Source organism: Mobula birostris, chromosome 20, assembly GCF_030028105.1.
Source record: "Mobula birostris isolate sMobBir1 chromosome 20, sMobBir1.hap1, whole genome shotgun sequence".
Lineage (NCBI taxonomy): Eukaryota > Metazoa > Chordata > Chondrichthyes > Myliobatiformes > Myliobatidae > Mobula > Mobula birostris.
In genome coordinates, this window is record NC_092389.1 from 7752876 (window position 1) to 7771208 (window position 18333).

The 18333-nt window shown below is 40.8% G+C and overlaps 2 protein-coding genes across 5 annotated transcripts in view; one reads left to right on the plus strand and one right to left on the minus strand.

Annotated features, from left to right (window-relative positions):
- Positions 1 to 11531, plus strand: part of LOC140212758 (sodium channel regulatory subunit beta-4-like) — a 43039-nt gene extending 31508 nt beyond the window's left edge. The window contains exon 5 of the mRNA XM_072283937.1: positions 1403 to 11531. Within this exon, the coding sequence (XP_072140038.1) occupies positions 1403 to 1490 (88 nt within the window). The 3' untranslated portion in view covers positions 1491 to 11531. The remainder of the gene's footprint in view (positions 1 to 1402) is intronic.
- Positions 11532 to 11703: 172 nt separating this feature from the next.
- The window catches only part of LOC140212759 (transmembrane protease serine 4-like), a 52523-nt gene continuing 45893 nt past the window's right edge, over positions 11704 to 18333 (minus strand). For 3 of the 4 annotated variants that reach the window (XM_072283938.1, XM_072283940.1, XM_072283939.1), the window contains exon 13: positions 11705 to 15032. In XM_072283938.1, the coding sequence (XP_072140039.1) occupies positions 15027 to 15032 (6 nt within the window). In that variant the 3' untranslated portion in view covers positions 11705 to 15026. Of the gene's footprint in view, positions 15033 to 18333 lie in introns of all 4 variants that reach the window. The other variant, XM_072283941.1, reaches the window with a different exon arrangement.

Here is an 18333-nt window from a genome sequence, read left to right on the forward strand (position 1 = left end):
TTGTCCTCATCCAGATAAACCAGGCTAAAATCTAATTTCATTTCCCACTGGCCTCTGGGCTGTGAACTTGTGGAACATCAGAATGCAAGGGTTTAACTTGGAAAGTCACCCAAGATAATCCACCCCAATGTCCTTCAATCTTTGCCCTCTGATCATTATATCCTTTTTTTTATTGTTTGTCCTCAATTAACAATTGCCTTAATCCCCTGACTTAGAGATGAGTGTATTATGAATTCAAGCCTTGCCCAGGAGAATTGAGCACGTAATACAGCCAAGCATTCCCATAGACTTACTGAGGGAATACTTCTCTGCTGGAACTGACCTTTACTGGTGAGACTTTAAACTGAGGACTCACTTGGATGTTAAAGATCCTTGTATTAACCAAAGAAAACCAGGGATTTCTTCCTTGGGGTCCTGGCTAGTATTAGATCATAAGACATAGAAGCAGAATTAGGCCATTCAGCCCATCAAGTCTGCTCCACCATTCCTTTATTGTTGATTTATTATCCCTCTCAACCCCATTCTTTTGCCTTCTCCCCCCCCCCGTAACCTTTGACACCCTTAATAATCAAGAACCTATCAACCTCTGCTTTAAATATACCCAATGACTTGGTCTCCACAGCCTCCTGTGGCAATGAATTCCACAGATTCACCACGCTCTGGCTAAGGAAATTCCTCCTCATCTCTGTTCTAAATGGACTTCTCTCTATACTGAGGCAGTGTCTTCTGTTCCTAAACTGCCCCCCCCCCAACTATAGAAAACATCCTCTCCACATCCACTCTATCTAGGCCTTTCAATATTCGATAGGTTTCAATGAGATCCCCCCTCATTCTTCTAAACTCCAGCAAGTACAAACCCAAAGCCATCAAACTCTCCTCATACGTTAACCCTTTCATTCCCAGAATCATTCTCCTGAATCCCCTCTGGATCCTCTGGACCTTTTCCAATGCCAAAACGTCTTTTCTTATTGATTCCTCAAACCATGTCGCTGAATAGTTATTCTGTCAATGGTAACTTTGCTTGTAGGACCTAGTTGTACTTCCCATCTTATAATAGCGACTGCATTTCAAAAGTAGTGGTAAAGTACTTCAGGATATCTTAAAGCCACAATAGCCAGGATATAAACACCACAAATCCTGACTCGTTAAATTGGAACTGGAATTTCCTGGATCAGCTTTTACTGTGCTGCTGCGACTTCTCCATGAAAGAGATGGAAACTTACTTGCTCTGAAGTCATAGCAGCACTGCTGGTGGATGTTGGCTCTGAGGAAGTTTGGGGCTGATAGCTTTGAACTGATTGGTGAAGCAATTGCTTGTTTGTATCCGCACAAGTGAAGTGTTAACTGGACGAAGTCAGTGGGTCGGTGATTCTATTCATGCTGCTTGCTGTGGTTTCTCTAGGAAGGAGTGCCTGGTAAACTCCTGCGCCAACACTGAACATGGACATTACGGTTCCAAAGCTGACCTCAAAAGCCCATCAAAGGCGTGAAGATTGCACCAAATTTAACATCAGTGCTTAAAGACATGGGATGTGCCTATTAATACACTAGCGAGTACACACATTATAAGGTAACCCTACCACACTTGCAACAAGATGGAGGGAGGGGAGGAGCATACACAATTTACGCTGGAGATATATGGTGCCATCAGCATGAGATACCACAGAGATGGGGATACGTTCGTTCCTGACACATACTGAACTCCTCTCCCTTCTCAATCCTCAGTACTGTCATCTCAAACTCTCAGATATTAGGGCATGCAACTCATCTGCCTTGCAGCATGTATATGCTATTTGTACAGGGATTGACACCAGCTGTACAGCACCAGTCTTGTATCACTTGTGGCCTTTTACTTGATATGTTACTGTCATTTTAATTTCTTTCCTTTTTGGCTTAGTGTCCTCTAAAGTATGATCAGTGTATTTAATTACATGCTAACTCCTGACTAACCTGAAATTGGACTGGACATCTTAAGGCTGTTGTGAACTCTGAGATGGATCTCTAATCTAATCTATCGCCAGTTCAAAATGCACACTGTTGGAAAGAGTATGAACAAATGCCTTTTGTGAGGTACCAGGGGCTTCTGAAGCTAGATTATTATCCAAATTGGTTTCTAGGGAATTGGGAGTTGTCATTATGATACAGAAATAACTTCCCATTCCTTCTGTAATTTAACTGGAATTCATGTACATCAAGTAGTTGAATTGATCAGCCCAGGTGATCAGTAATTCCCATTGAGAGGCATCTCTGGTAGGCTGAGTAATCATTTGCAGGCAGCACAAGTAAGTCTGGCTTGGGAGGATCTACTCCCAGTTTGCTGCACGACTCTGCACTAGGGAATCGGGTACGTAACTCATTGTGGTAATTACATGAATCTGGAGGCAACAACCTTTCAAACTTTGCCTAATAACATTGCAGCAGCTGCATAGATTGACAATGTCATTTGGGACTTCATCCAACAAACTGACACAATAGCACATCACAACCACGTTATGGTCCTTATAACATGCTGAGCACTTCAATTATTCATGGACAGAATTCCTTCACTTGCCAGATCAGAATTTATTGCCCAACCCCAATTGCCCTTAAATTAACTATTTTACAGGATCATTTCAGTGAACAATTATAATTCAAAAATATTATCCAGAGTCAGACATAAGCAAGACTAGATAAGAATGAAAAAAAAAGTTAGTGAACTTTAAGACAATGGAACAGTTACATCATGGGACAAAGGCATTTGGCCCAAGAGGCTGACCTCATTTCACACAATCTCTCACTCCCGTCCCCCATAACTTGGATGTCAGTTGCATTACCTTTTGAAAGCAACAATTGAATCTATCTTCATCACTCTCTCAAGCGCCAAATTCCAATTTGCTGTGTGAAAAAAAATTGTTCTGATGTCTCTTCTTTTGCCATTTCAAGTGATTAAATCTGTTTTTTTGACTGCCCATCAAAAAAAACTATTTCTCTCAATCATCTTCCCCTCACCATTGATGATTTTGATGGGTTATTTAACAATTCAGTAATTTTGTGATCATTCTTACCATTAGAAATCTCTCATTCCAGGTCCATTTTTAATAATAGAACTAAATTTCAATTGTTGCAATGGTGGTGCTTCAACATGCAGCACCATGTCATTAATCCAGACTTCTGCATTACTGTTTCTATGACTATGCTATTTTAACCTTAACTTTCTGCAAAATTGCCTATTCCTCGCAGCTGGTCTGTACCTCAATAATATCCTTTCCTTTCTTCATATGATCCAATATCCTTCCCTAATGTAAAGCTTTAGAGCTTTTCAGTGGAGGCAGGGTTCCACATTGCTATAATGCTTGAAATAAAAAAGTACATCCTGATTTTATTTCTTAATGGCTAGTTCTATTTGTAATATTGTTCTGGCTTTTGCACGCCTAATGAAATAGCTTTATTTATTTGTTGGTGGGATATCTCTGGCAAAGCCACCATTGATCGTCCATCATTAATTGGCCCTGAACTAAGGAGGCAATTAAGAGTCAATCACATTAATGGATCTGGAATCATCTCTAGTCCAGATCAGGAAAGAATGGTGGCTTTCCTTCCCCGAAGAACATTAGTGAATTAGTTATGTTTTTGCACAATGCATAGGGACTCTGAATTTAAGTTCCCTAGCTGACCCATGGGATTTGAACTCTGAATCAATGGTCCAAAACTCGGGCTGCCAATCACACAGTTCAAGTACTACACTTGATTGTGCCATATCAACCCCCTTTATCATTTTAAAGACATTGGTTACATCAGCCTTCCAAGATAAAGTCATACTAATGCAAGATTATCTCGTTACTGAATTCTTTATGGCCAGTATAATTTTGGTGAAAGTGCACTTCACCCATTTTCAAGACCAACATTGCACTACAAGGATATTTGTCCAATATCATGTATTAGATGCAAAGCTGTCCTCTCTTCAGACTCTATTCCCACTGAGATAAAGTCCTTCATTCCATAAACCTCTTTGATTATGTCTTGGATCCATCCACTTAAGACCATAAGATACAGGAGCAGAATAAGCCATTTGGTCTATCGTGTCTGCTCCACCATTCCATCATGGCTAATTTATTAATCCTCTCAATCCCATTCTCCTGCCTTCTCCCCATAATGCTTGATACCCTTACTAATCAAGAACCCATCAACCTCTGCTTTAAATATACCCAATGACTTGGTCTCCACAGCTGTCTGTGGCAATGAATTCCACAGATTCACCACCCTCTGGTAAAGAAACTCCTCCTCATTTCTGTTCTAAATGGACATCTCTCTATTCTGAGGCTGCACCCTCTGATCCTAGACTCCCCCACTGTACAAACATTCTCTCCACAGCCACTCTATCTAGGGCTTTCAATATTCAATGGGTTTCAATGAGATTCCTCTCATTCTTCTAACCTCCAGCGAGTACAGGCCCAGAACCATCAAACACTCATACTCCTTTGATTTATTCCTATTCTTCTGGTCTAATTGATATTATCAATCTTATCCTTTCTTTCTCCCCCCCCCCCAACAAAAAAAATCAATTAATTACTTTGAATACACAAAATTAATTTGTTTTATCAGAACTGAGGGGCAGGAAAATTATGTATTCTCTCACTGTCTCGAGGAGCATTCAATAAAATATTGGGAAAGTTGACTAATGGCTTCTAATGTGGAAAATTGCCACACCACTGCTTAATGACATCAATCTTAATCTTACTAATTTAGTGCTAGATGTTGGTCTGGATTGATGAATTGCTGGTGTGGAAAAAAAACCCCATTTCCACCACCCTAGTCATTTTCATTACATTTGTATTTAATCTATAATGCAGCCTTTCATTGAACCAGAAGTAGTTGTTTTTAGAATAAAGATTGCTACAGGATTAGGCATTCACTGCTGTACAGTCTGACTGTCTGGCAGTAGCAATGTCTTGTCAGTTTACTCATTGACGCATCAGCATTGCTAACGCTGAGTAAAAGATATGCTCTTCAGTATTGGATAGATATTTGCAAATTGATATCATAGAAGGAAAGCGATTGACAAAAGGGTCAAAAATGACAGGAAGAATACAGCAACTACTTAGGGTTTGGAATTCATCGGAAAGGAAGCAAAGGAAGAGATTCAGTCATTGTGTTCAAAAAGGAACTGGTTAAATATCTGAAGGCAAAGAGTTTACAGAGGTTTGGGGAGAATCACTAATCAGCTCTTGAAGAACAGAACTGGTATGAAGCCAATAGGCTGGGTAGCATGTTTCCATGTTGTAACCAGGCATGACTTGATGAAGCTGCAGGATGAGTTTCTGAAGGTGAATCTTTCCCAATCTTTTCAGTTTCTCTGGTGCCCAACACTCCTGGCTTTGATAAGTAAGCATACCATAACGATTACTACGATACAGAAACCATGTCCAGAGAAGGCTCTTAAGGAATGCCTTGTCAGCTGGACACCAGAAATAAGCAAGCAAGCTCAAGGCAAAAGACTTATTAGTTACGGAATTGCTAAGTCAAAGACTTGACATTATTAATCTTTGAATTGCTAGGAGAATGTGGGATGCTATCAAAAGGGACTTCTGTATAGATGAACCAATGTGAATCAGGAGGTCTTCATCATTGAAATCTAACTTGTGTTCCAGACTTTTGACCAGAGAGGGTCATCTCCTGGTCAAACCACCAATGAAATTCATAGTTCTGAACAACCCAAAAAAAAAAAAAAAAAATCACACTATAAAACAATTAGTTTATTCATGCCAGGGTGGTTACATCAAGAGCAGATAATGATGCAACAGTTGAAAGTTCAGCTCACATGGGCATGTACCTAGGACAACTGAATTAATGATCCAGCTGTCTGGAGGTTTTCCCAGCTACTTCAACCAATTAAAACTCAAACTCCATGGTTGTCAGCCTATACAGAGTTAGTTACCAATTCGTGACATAGATATAGACTTTTAGCCCTGGGATCAGAAGGGTTAGTCATAGTCATACTTTATTGATCCCGGGGGAAATTGGTTTTTAGGAAGATGATGCTGGGGTGGGGAGGGGTATGGTCAAGTGCACAGTGTGTGGAAAACAGAACCTAACTGAAGATCTTCTGAATTTTACACACACTGGCTATCAGAGATGGTCACAGCGATCGTGACAATCAATGACCCTCTCTAGCAGGAATCCCCTGGCTGTAGCATTAGCTTCCTTAAACATAACATTGAACCACTTCCATAAACCATCAATTCAGATTCAGCAACATCTGCGTGGTACAGAGGGTGTTTGAGAAATACATTTCATTTGGTATACAATTGATAGAATGCATCTCTAAGCATGGACAGAATGTTGAACATGCTAATGCATGAAATTATTGAAATAGTGGTACTGAAGCATTTACAGCAAGGCTAGATAATCATATTGGAGGTGAGAATAAGAGAAAGTAGGGTGGGCGGTGCTTGCCTGGAGCATCGGCATAAAAGATGAGCAAATAGTTGTGAAACTGATGTAAAATGCAGGGAGTCTTGCATCTCCTCTGACCGCATGTCCAGTGATATTAAGCAAGAGATGATGCCACAAATGGTTGAAACAAACAGGAAATAGTGACCTGTAGAAATATTGGGAAATACTCCTCCTCATTATCCTTCTGCCTGATCATCCATTTGACCCTTGTCCCATGTTTAGGGCACAAATAGACAGGGGAAGAGAAAAAGCTACTGTTTGACATCACACTGGTTGTGACTGTCACTGGAGCCACACACTACCGTTTTTTTAAAAAACCACAGATGCTTCTTGGAAATAATTCTTGCATTCAGCTTCCCAGTGATGAGAACATGACTTGTGTGCATTATCTGTGCCCTACACCAAGATGTACAGCACCAGATAGGAGTCTGTTACCCTCCACACAGATCAGCAAAAGAGGTTCACTGCTGCTTTACCATTGCAAAGTGCATTAATAACTTGCAGTAAATGTATACTAAATGATTAGAACACTGGGAGACTTTGCATCCAGTTGCATGTCCAATGGTATTAATCAAAAAAATAATGCTATTCAGAATGGCTCAGAATATAATATTAGTAGCTTCCTACTTCTTCACTATGAATTTCAAAGGCAGTGCAGCGTGAAAGATTGCAAAATTCTATGTGTGTTTTGTCTCAGTTTTCTTTATATGATGTCAAGTTCCGGGAATTTTTATGACAAGATGTCAGGAACTGGTGATATAACTATGGCCTGGAAGTTGAGCAATCAAGCCCTTCCTAGCAAAGGCTAGTTTCAGCAGTACAGCAAGCAAGAACTGAAGGATATCCCCCAACTACAACATTGGCACCTTCCAGTCTTCAAATGATCTACTCACAGGAGAAAAGTTTCAAGTCTGCAAAGAGCAGCACCTTTTCCATTCCCAATTCTCCATCTCCAGAAAACAAAGAGCTTTGACAATCAGGAAGTGACTTTCATTATTGTGATTGATAACTTAGGAGTTAGAAATAAAATTTACAAAATAGCCCATTCAATGATTGCTTCCTGTTAAAACAATGCATGAACTTTACCCCTCCATTCATGTCCCACCATTCTCAGCATTTTGTGACTAAAGATCTCACATTCAATCACTGACCATTCAGAGACTCAGCTCCATTGTGGGATGTGTCACCCCTCTCTGGTTGAATGCGTGTCTCATGTGACTAGAGCTTTATGCATGTTCTTACTCATGGCGATCTTCATGTAGATCACTGGACAATTACTGAATAACATGTGATTCCAAACTGCCTCACAGTTAGCTGTTGTAGCAGCCTGCACCATCACTGGACTGGAAATTGTACACACTATACTGCCCAGCACACCAGGAGTGTGAGTAATTGCATAATATTGAACTCTGCACTTTGCAAGTTTGAACCCAATAGTGCATGATGACTATTTATGCAAGGATAACTGACCACATATCATCATCTGTAGGAGTTATGGGTAGAGTCACTGGGAAGACATAACCATACCTCTCCCCAGTCTCCTTCAGACTGGCTAATCTGGCAGAAAAGGCCATCTCCATTCCACTCCCTGGAAACTTCACACAGATTCAGCCTGTGATTCTGGAGGAACTCCAGCTTGGCTACTGGTATGTTTCAGTTCTTATTTCCCTTCCTAAGCTCCAACTAAGCAACCCTCTCCCCAGCTGGGCAAACCTAGTGATAGTCTTTCATTATAACAGTGGCTAGCATTGCCTCCCATTGTATAGACCTTCACTCCTGGTGCAGCAGGGGTCAAAAGGCAAGGTCATAAGCACAAACCCTGAAGAAACAGCAATGTCCAAGTTCCTCCTCCAACACGTGCAGGTGATGTAATGACACCAATTCATACTGTCATACAGCATTTCATCAAGCAGTCCTTAAACCCAAATCCACAAACCACATTCTCCCAGAGTGTGATGCCCCCTGGATTTGGAACATTTTATTTGCCTTTTAGTTTAGGAATGAATGGGGAAGGGGTAGGAAAGGGACAGGGTATTATAGGATTACTGTCTACTAAATTGATGTCACAAATTGAGTACCAAAAGCCACCATGTTCTTATCAACAAATGTAATGATAGTAGACACCGTTTGGGTAGTTAGCATCCTAAAAAAGCATCTCTCAATACATTTAAATGGACTGCCCACTATTCATGACAGTATGATCACAGTGAGAAATATTAGCTAAATTCCAAATATGTTCCTCAAAAATATATCCTACTTCAACTGTTTTGATGATCACTGCCATCTTTGAGCTCACTATGTGAAAATATTGTTCAAATTTCACATCGACAATCCAGAAAGGTTTTCTTTCTGCATTTTTTTTTTTTCTTTGCTTCATTGCCCTTTTCCGCAAGAGGAAAAATCTAGTCACACCCTCCCTTTCCAACAACTGTCTATTCCTCTGCTATCCCTTTCCCCCAACTCCCTCTCTATACCCAATTCTTCCCTCTCCCCATCACTACATTTCCCTCATATGCTGTTCTCTCCTCTTTCCTCTATTCCACTGTACCTTTAGATCTTTCTCTTCACCTTCCTCTTCCTACTTCTCTCTTCACTTCCTGCTGGTCTTTCTGCTCTTTTTTGCTTTCTGTACACCCTTATTTTCACATTCCAGCCCACCATGCCCATTGCCAATACTTGTAGAGAGTCAACCCTCCAGCAAGGACTGTACTTAACTTCCATGAATGAGACACAAGCAGGAAAATAATAGACTACCATTCAAAACTCCTTCTCCATTATTTAATCTTCTACTTACTAACTTTGACTTCACATTGGTGTAGCCACTAACAGTCTTCTGTTCTCTATTGCCCTCATGGGGTGGGGGTGAGGGGGTACGAGGATGAGGATGAGGGTGTAAGGTGATATAGGTGTTGCAACCAGCTGGAAATCAATCCATGTCCTAATCTTGTCCCTAGCTTTTGCAGGGATTCAGTTTCGTTCATGCAGCACAGAACCAAATATACATTCATTATGATTATCTGTATTATTCCTTGCAATGTTGTAAACAGGAAGCATCTAAAGTATATAGCACTGCCTGATAAGCTGGCTAAACAATTTAGTCAAATGCAAATCAGTATGTCCAAACAGCAGCCCAACCTTACTGTTTTTAAGTTTACAATTTGAACGTGCTCTAGTTCATAAGATGCCTGCCCTCCTTGTGCATAGCAGAGCAACTGATGAATCTTTGGCTCTCCACCAGGCACTATGCCCTGATGAAGCCCATTCCCCTGTCAGGTCGTGCAGCGTGATCCAATTGAGAAGACTGGCTCAGGATAAACCAGAATTGGAGGCATGACACTCACTGAACCTTCGTGAAACATATCAGTTTCCAACTCAATCACAGAAACCTGGTCATTGACTAAGGCAGCACAAAAATCTCAATACAGAAAGCACTCTGGCAAAGATCACGATGTCACTGGGATCTGAAAAGAACAAGACTCAAATTAGATTTGAGTATAAAAGGTTGTAAACCAGGATTAAAGAGAAAACAATGTTCAGGTCATTGAAGAGACCTTTCATCCTCATCCACAAAGCCAATCAGTAAATAACTCAAGTGCCACTGGAGATGAGCTCTTCTCATTGGAAACCATAAGGAATTTGTCAGCCACTATTATGGAGCAGTTGTAAATATTAGATGCTTCCTGGTATTGCTTAATAGCCACCTGAATGGTAGCCAGATTGTTAATGGAAGTGATGTAACTATTATGAGATCATCACTAGGGTGGTGTAATGCTGGTTAACTTAATCCAGTTCCTTTTGTGATGCACACAATTGACCTCGGGTCATGATTTGCCAAAGACCTCTGGCATGAAAAATAAAGGCAAGAATCTTTCCAAAATTCACAGTACCTGTAGCCTGCAATCTTGCTGAATGAAATCTTCACCTCATCCTTTCTTCCCACATCAGAGAGGATCATAGCTAATCACTCCAATTTGAGGTCCTTTGGAATAACTGGGTGGAGTGTTGTCTGCATTGTTGGGCCCTGGAGCTATGGAAGGAGGCTTGAGATAGGGTGCCCCACTTGCTGCAGGGCAAACAGCAAGAGAAACAGTGATACTGCAATACCTCTCACCCTATAGTGCTCTTCACACATCACAAGTAAAACAACGTTGAATGCGGCCAGTGTGAAATAAGATGGTGATACAGGTGTGAGGGGTGGTGGTGACGACATTCTACAGATAATGAGAGAAGAATTTGGTTTTCATTTTGTCCTCCCTCTAGAGCTGTCAGTCCGCAGGATGGGCAAGATTAGTGCCGGACATTAGCTTGCAGACCATTCCTTAGCCAACTGTTAGAGGGTAGGTCAGGTGGGGAAAGATGGATGTCACCAGTCAGGACAGGATGGGATTGATTTTATTGCAGTCAGAACTCTTTTGCAAAGTGAATTTAAAAAATGACAAATCAGTATGTTGGCTTTTAAACAATTAACACAGGCCGCATAGTTCACTGCACTTGAACACAATTGTCTGTACAGCTCAAAGCACAGCACACCATCACGTTGACATATCAAGAAGCCTGGTCAACATCCCACCCTGCATCCGTACCTTGCAGACATGCATGCTGCTCTCTGGCACGTGCCACACTGCAGGAAGGAATGGTCTCATGTGATAAAAGGTAGCAGGCAGATAACTGATTCTCAAGCTCCTAACAAAATATGCATTGCCTTTTTGATTTAGATGCCAAATACAAACTATGCATGTGTTGCTAAAGTACAAGGATTAATATCCTAGATTGTATTTAATTTTGTATGCTGGTAATAGTTCTATTTTATACTGAAGACAAAATCAGTCATAAATTAAATAAAAATACTTCAACCTACCCTTTTGTACTTGAGTCACTCTTCAGTCAAGTCACTGATGGAAGCATTGTTGAATCTACATACAAATGTCTGGGTAATAAACAATTTTGCCACAAGTCAGAAAATACACAAAAATCTATGATTGCCCAATATTGTGGTGAATGGCATCAAATATTGAAGACTGAAAAGAGGGGAAGCAGAAACCAGCTCTGCTCTTTGTAAGAGCAAACACATGCAAGACTTTCACCAACACAAGAGATTCTACAGATGCTGGAAATCCACAGCAACACAAGATGGTAAACATCTTTCATTTGTAAATGAACAGAGTCAACGCAAAATTTTATTGTTAATAACTGTATTGAATAAGGACTCACAGTCAACGAATGGTTTTCTTTTTCTGTATGTAATTATTTTTATTTTGTAATATTTCTGAATAAAGTATTTTTGGAAAAAAAAAACAAACTTGGCAGGTCAGGCAGCATCTACAAAGAGAAGCAAATAGTTGACATTTTGGGCGAAGTCCCTTCATCAGTATTGGAAAGGAAGGGAGAAGATGCCAGAATTTTAAAAGGTGGAGTGGGGGGGGAAAGAAAGAAGAGGAAACGAGTACAAGCTGGCAGGTGATAGGTGAGGGGGTAATGGGTGGGTGGGAATAAAGTGAAGATAGGAGACGATAGATGGAAAAGATAAAGGGCTGATGGAGGAAGCTGATAGGAGTGAACAGCAGCCCATAGGGGAAGGGGAGGAGGGGAACAAGAGGTTATGGATGGATAGGTGAGAAGAGAAGGGGCAAGAGGGAAGCCAGAGTGAATAATAGAATGGAAAGGAAAAAAAGAGTGAAGGGGGAGTGGGGAGAAATTACCACAAATTAGAGAAAGCAACATTCATGTCATGAGGTTGGAGGCATACCAGATGGAATATGAAATGTTCCTCATAGGTGTGGTGTGGTGTCAGACTTTTGAATTTAACATATCACAAATGCTCAAATCCATGTACCGGAGGCCAAACGTCAGCCATTCTTAACCTGCAGGTAGCCTATAATCAGCTGGAGAGTGCTTCAGAATTTTAAAGGAACAAAGGAACATTAAGATAGAAGAACCACAATGATCTTGCTGAATGGCAGAGCAATGAGGGGCCGAATGGCTTGCACCTGCTACCTATGGATTTTCCTTTGATGGATTGAATTTGAGGGTTGAACTGTGAGACACTGGAGGAAAGTGCTGTGGGATTCTTTGTGTCAACATGAGGGGGCTTCTCAGATGATAGTTTAAAAATATCCCCTGCATTCCACTCCCTACCCCACCAGGAGGCACCAGTCTTACTATTTCGTATTCAACATTTTAGAAGCCATTTGAGCACAACCTTTGACTTAGGGACACAAACTGAATCAAGTCTGGAACATTACCACCAAAGCAGGACAGCAAAGTAGCATAACAATTAATGCAGCACTTTACAGCATCAGCTTTAACATTGAGGTTTGATTCCTGCTACTGTAAGGAGCTTGTACATTCTCCCTGTTAAAGCATGGGTTTCCTCCTGCATTTCAGAGTATGGTTAGTTGGCAATTTGTGTGCATGCAATGTTGGTGACATTTCAGGGCTGCCCAGCACAACCCTCACTGATTTGCTTTAATGCATATAATATCACTGTATGTTTTAAAATGTATATGTGACAAAAAAAAAGCTAATTTTAACCTCCATTCATTGGGTCACTTCTTCTTAATGACAATGTTGAGGAATGTTGTTAGCATTCAGGAAGAGTGTACTGGATCATCTCTTTCTGCACCAACCAATTTGAAACCATTCCACTGAGTTTCTCCCCTTGACCACCATACACAGAAGTTTGTTCATACTGTGGGTGGGGGGAGCTCCCATTTCCAAAGGTAAACACTGATTTTAAAAAGATTGATTTATTTAAAAGTAATCTATAATTATTTAAAAGTAATGTAAAATGACATATTGATACAAAGTTGCCACAAGCTTTCAAGGTCAAAACAAGAGTCATTCATCACCAGCACAGGAATAAATCCAGGTGGATCATGTGAGCCTTTTAACCATTTGGATGTATGGCAACTTAATGGAAGGTTGGTGACAATAAAGGATGTTCTAGCACAAAAACTGAGTTGGAGATGCTCCTTCCATTTGTAATCACTTTGTGGCACTATTTACAAAGAATCAACTTTCCAAGTGCTTTGCCTAATGCAAGTACAGTATGTAGAATAAATTTTTACGCAACTGAAGGGACCCCCCCCCCCCCGGGTCATCTCACTGACACCTGAATGCACCTCTACAATTGGCTGTTAAGCATGTGCAAATTCAGTCAGTGAATGCCATCAGGATATTTATAGAGAAGGAAACACATCATAGTCAAATCTTGAACTTGTTCTATGCCAGCTTTTTTACTTGGATTCACTAGAAATTGTGACGTGTCCTTTTCAGCTATAATCAAAGAGCACTGCATTTCATTGCAGTCCAACTCCTTCCACTCCCATTACACTGGCAGAGATCAGCTCCCAATATAGACCAGAGAGCTGGCTGGCAAAGGGAAGCAAGCACAAGAAACTGCCCTCCCACCGAGCCTAGACACTGCATTTTCAACATCTCTTCCTGTGCAATTTAATAAATTCAACAAAAAAATGGCTTTTCTATTTAAATAAAAGCTTTTACAAGTTAGTGACATTTAAATAAAATTATTTTATCCTGAAAGCAGAACACATTGAAATACCCATCAAGTTTCAACAGTGGAGATTTTAGAGATGACAAAAATGTGCATAAAGACATCGAAACAGGGTTGGACTGTATCCCAAGGATATGATTTCCCAGATTACCTGAATCTCACTGCAGACAGCTACTTGCTACACTGGCATTCAGCTCAGTTGTATGTGTGGTCTAGTTTAGGAACAAATTCACAGCTCAAAACTAAAATTCACATGGACAAAAATAAACTCTTTGTATTGGACAATTTGAGGTATATTGAATCTTACCACCTGCGGAGCTAAAGTATTTCCCTTGCAGAATCAGATCCATTCTTGTATAGTTAATTATGTAGTCCTTCAATTCTAACATTTGGTGTATAAAACACAGCAAGACTGCATCCCTGAACTCCAATTCTCATCTTTAAGTGTACGTCTGATTTGTAAAAGCTACTTTTACTTCCAATAGTGAAGTTGGTTCTAGGAAGGGTTTCAGTGGGTTGTGATCATTGATATACCTGACAGGTCAATCAAGTTATCAATCACATCTTCACTCCCAATAATGGGATTTATTGATTGGCAGCCTTGAAATTCTGTGCAAAAATCTGGCCATTTGATTCAGCAGTCTTAGAGCAAAAAGGCAAGAATCAAAAATTATCTGGTCATCTATGAATATTTTTGATGCAAAATTAATTTTGGAAATCATTTGAGTCGAAAAGATTAACATTTGGCCTACTGGCATTTGTGGCAGTCTTCATTTAAAAGAACTTCAACCCGTCATGTAAATATTGATAGCAAAAAAGTGCACTGTAGAATTGTATTCAATTTTCAAGTTGACAAAGTTAACATTATCTTAAAAGCCCCATGCATGCATGTTTTGGCCTTTAGTGTGAACGCTGAAGACAGGGAATCAGCTGGTGCTTACTTCTGTATTCTGCCAGCCAAGGCACACATGTGCAGCAATTCATGTAAACAGTTCAAGTCAGAGTCCTTTATGAATCTTAAGAGTAGAATCCTTCTGGAAATCCAGGACTAGTGTGAAATTTTTCTCCAAACCTTTCAACCTCATACCTATGTGAAAAAGCAAACGGTTTTTAAAACATTGGAAGGAGAGAAGGCGATGAATAATGCAAAACATTTGTGTTATTTTTAGAGAAATGCATGGGAAAAACAGCAACTCGTTAAACACAGAACAGAATGTGATTGTCTTATTGAGGCTGTGGCAAAGATGAAAGATTTGCTTGTCGCATATACAGTGAAATGTGTCATTTGCATCAAATCACATCATTGAGATTGTACCGGGCAATGAGCAAGTGTTGATACACTTCCGGCGTCAGTGCAGCATGCCGACTCACTAACTCTAACCCTGTCTTTGGAAGGTGCGAGGAAACTGGAGCACCCAGTTTAACCCACGTCGTCTCTGGGACAATGGACAAACTCCTTACTGCCAGCAAAAGGAACTGAACTCTGATTGATCATCACTGGCACTGTAAAGTGATGCTCCAACTGTTACACAACCATGGAGCTATCTCACAGCTCATGCCCTAGGTGATCCTGACCTCTGGTGCTGCCAGCTTGGAGTTTGCATACTGTGTTATGCCTGTACATAAAGAGCTTCTGTTCCCAGTGTGTGATGTGGGCATTTCACCTAGAACAGGAACTGATGTCAGTGAGCTGAAACCAGTACTGGAGCATCCCAAATAAAGATGTGTTAAGTTTTTTTTAAAACCTATGCCAAGTTTGTCTTTATTAAGAACAAACATAATACTCCCTGTGTGGATTTTCTTACACATCCACAGAATGAGAGATTAATTTGACTACTGTAAATTGACATTAGTGTTGATTCTTGGGAGAGTGGAATACTATACAGGAGAATAAAATGGGCTTAGGGCAAGATTAATGTAATTGGGCCTATGATGGTGAGCGGACTCTGAGCTGAAGGTACCAGCTTGTGCTGTGTGACATGAAATAATGTTAAACGGAGATTCTGCAGATGCTGGAGACCTTGAACAACACATACAAAATGCTGGAGGAACTCAGCAAGGCAGGCAGCAGATATGGAAGGGAATAAACTGTTGCCATTTCAGGCTGAGACCCTTCATCAGGACCGGAGAGGAAGGGGGCAGAAAGCCAGAGTAAGGTGGGAGAATGGAAAGGAGAACAAACGGGCAGGTGACACCAGATGAGGGAGGTGGGTGGATGAAGTAAGCAGCTGCAAAGGGATACCCCAGCATTGTATGTGTTGAAATAGGTTGCATTGATGTCTATAATGGAAAACCAGACAAGTTCAAGAGCAGGGAATAGAAAGGATATATCAGTTGGGTGCGATGAAGCAGTCTATGTATGGAGCAGGTGTGTTATTTAAACCCCATTCCTGTGCTAGGTGGATAAAATGGAATAATCACATCCCGAATGCAGGTGCTATTCCCCAATAAGTACACAGACCAATATCACTCATGATGCTTAACATCTTAATGAGGAAGACCCCAGTTTCAAAGCCCTCAGGAAAATAAATCAAAGCTCATCCAAGTAACTAATCTAAAACAATTAGCATCATGTCGCACATTTAGCAGGAAAGCATCCCAAGAATTACCAAAAAGTTAAATTTGTCATTGAGCTAGAAAAAAAAGTAAGGCAGGTGTTAAGGGAACACAAAGACAAGCACAGGATTAGGATCTCTGTTTCAATAAAGCAATAATCATTGATGCAGAACCAAGGAGACCATAGGCTAACATGAGGAATTCTGCAGATGCTGGAAATTCAAGCAACACACATGAAAGTTGCTGGTGAACGCAGCAGGCCAGGCAGCATCTCTAGGAAGAGGTGCAGTCGAGACCATAGGTTTATGAGATTTCAGCAACAGCTGAGAATGGGGGAGAAAGCCATGGAGGGAACTGGAGCAGATGTTTTTAGGAACAAAGGTTTTTAGGACCCTTCATCAGGGCTCCTGGGTCTCGGCCCAAAATGTTGACTGTTTATTCATTTTCATAGATGCTGCCTGAGTTCCTCAGCATTGTGTGTGCTTGTTACTCTGGATTTCCAGCATCTGCAGAATCTCCTGCATCTTAGAAAGATTGCTGCCTGTCAGATCTCACCCTGGGAGATGCTATATCATCACAGGCAGCAATAGGAAAGTACATAAAATAGATGCATAGATAGGCTAAGGAGGAGCCTTTCTCCCAAAGCAGAAATGTCAAACACTAAAGGGAGGAGATTTAGGGTGAGGGGGCAAAGGTTTAAGGAGATTTGCAAGGCATTAGTGGTAGGGGTCTGGAATGTGCTGCAAGAGGAGATGGAAGATACATGGCTATCTCAGTTCTACGAAAGCAGCCATTTGGCCTTTTGGAAAAAGTTTCAAGAACTATTGGGTACAAGATTTGGGAACAGCTTCTTTCCAACTGTGATAAGACTGCTGAACAGATCCTGACCCGGATCCGGGCTGTACCCTCCAAATATCCGGACCTGCCTCTCGGTTTGTTTTTTGAACTACCTTACTTCCCATTTTTCTATTTTCTATTTATGATTTATAATTAAAATTTTTAATATTTACTATCGATTTGTAATCAAGGGAGTGGGAAGCGGAGAATCAAATATCGCTGTGATGATTGTACGTTCTAGTATCAATTGCTTGGCGACAATAAAGTATAGTTGATCAGCAGTCACAGGTGCCCAGTTTCCACAATGAATTGCTCAAACAGCACAACTTCCAAGACTTATAGATCAAAGATTATTGAACAGGAGGCATAATACCACGACCATTTTTCTTTATTATTGCAGAATCAGTTTGCCTTTTTTTCATCTAATGACAAATTCAACTTGAGCCAATTTCATGAATTTGCTTTTCCATTTTTGATCCTAGCCACCAGGTGGCAGAACAAGACCACATGCACATCAAGTATAAAAAGCTCTCATCTTTTAAGCCCACTCATACATCACCCTTTTATGGGGGGGGGGGTGAGTGGGGAGGATGGGTTTAAAATTCAAAAAAGTGGGGAACAAATTTGCGGAACTCACTGTGGAAACCAAGTCATTGGGTATATTTAAAGCAAGGGCGGCTAGGTAATTAAGGGTGCCAAAAGTTATGGGGAACAGGAGAATAGGGTTCAGAGGGGAATTAAAACAGCCATGATTGAATTGCAGAGTAGACACAATGGGCCCCAATGGCCTAATTCTGCTCCTGTGTGTCATGGTCTACCAGGGGAGTCAGGAAGGAGGAAGTAGAGAAATTTGGGCCAAAAAAAAAAGTAGTTGGAGGAAAGATGACAGGACAAAAGGAAGATGAGAGAAAGGGACAGGATGCTGTGAAGAGGGGTGGCTGGATGAAGGAATAGAAAGATGATCCACGGTGTACCTGTGTATAGACAGGAGAGGG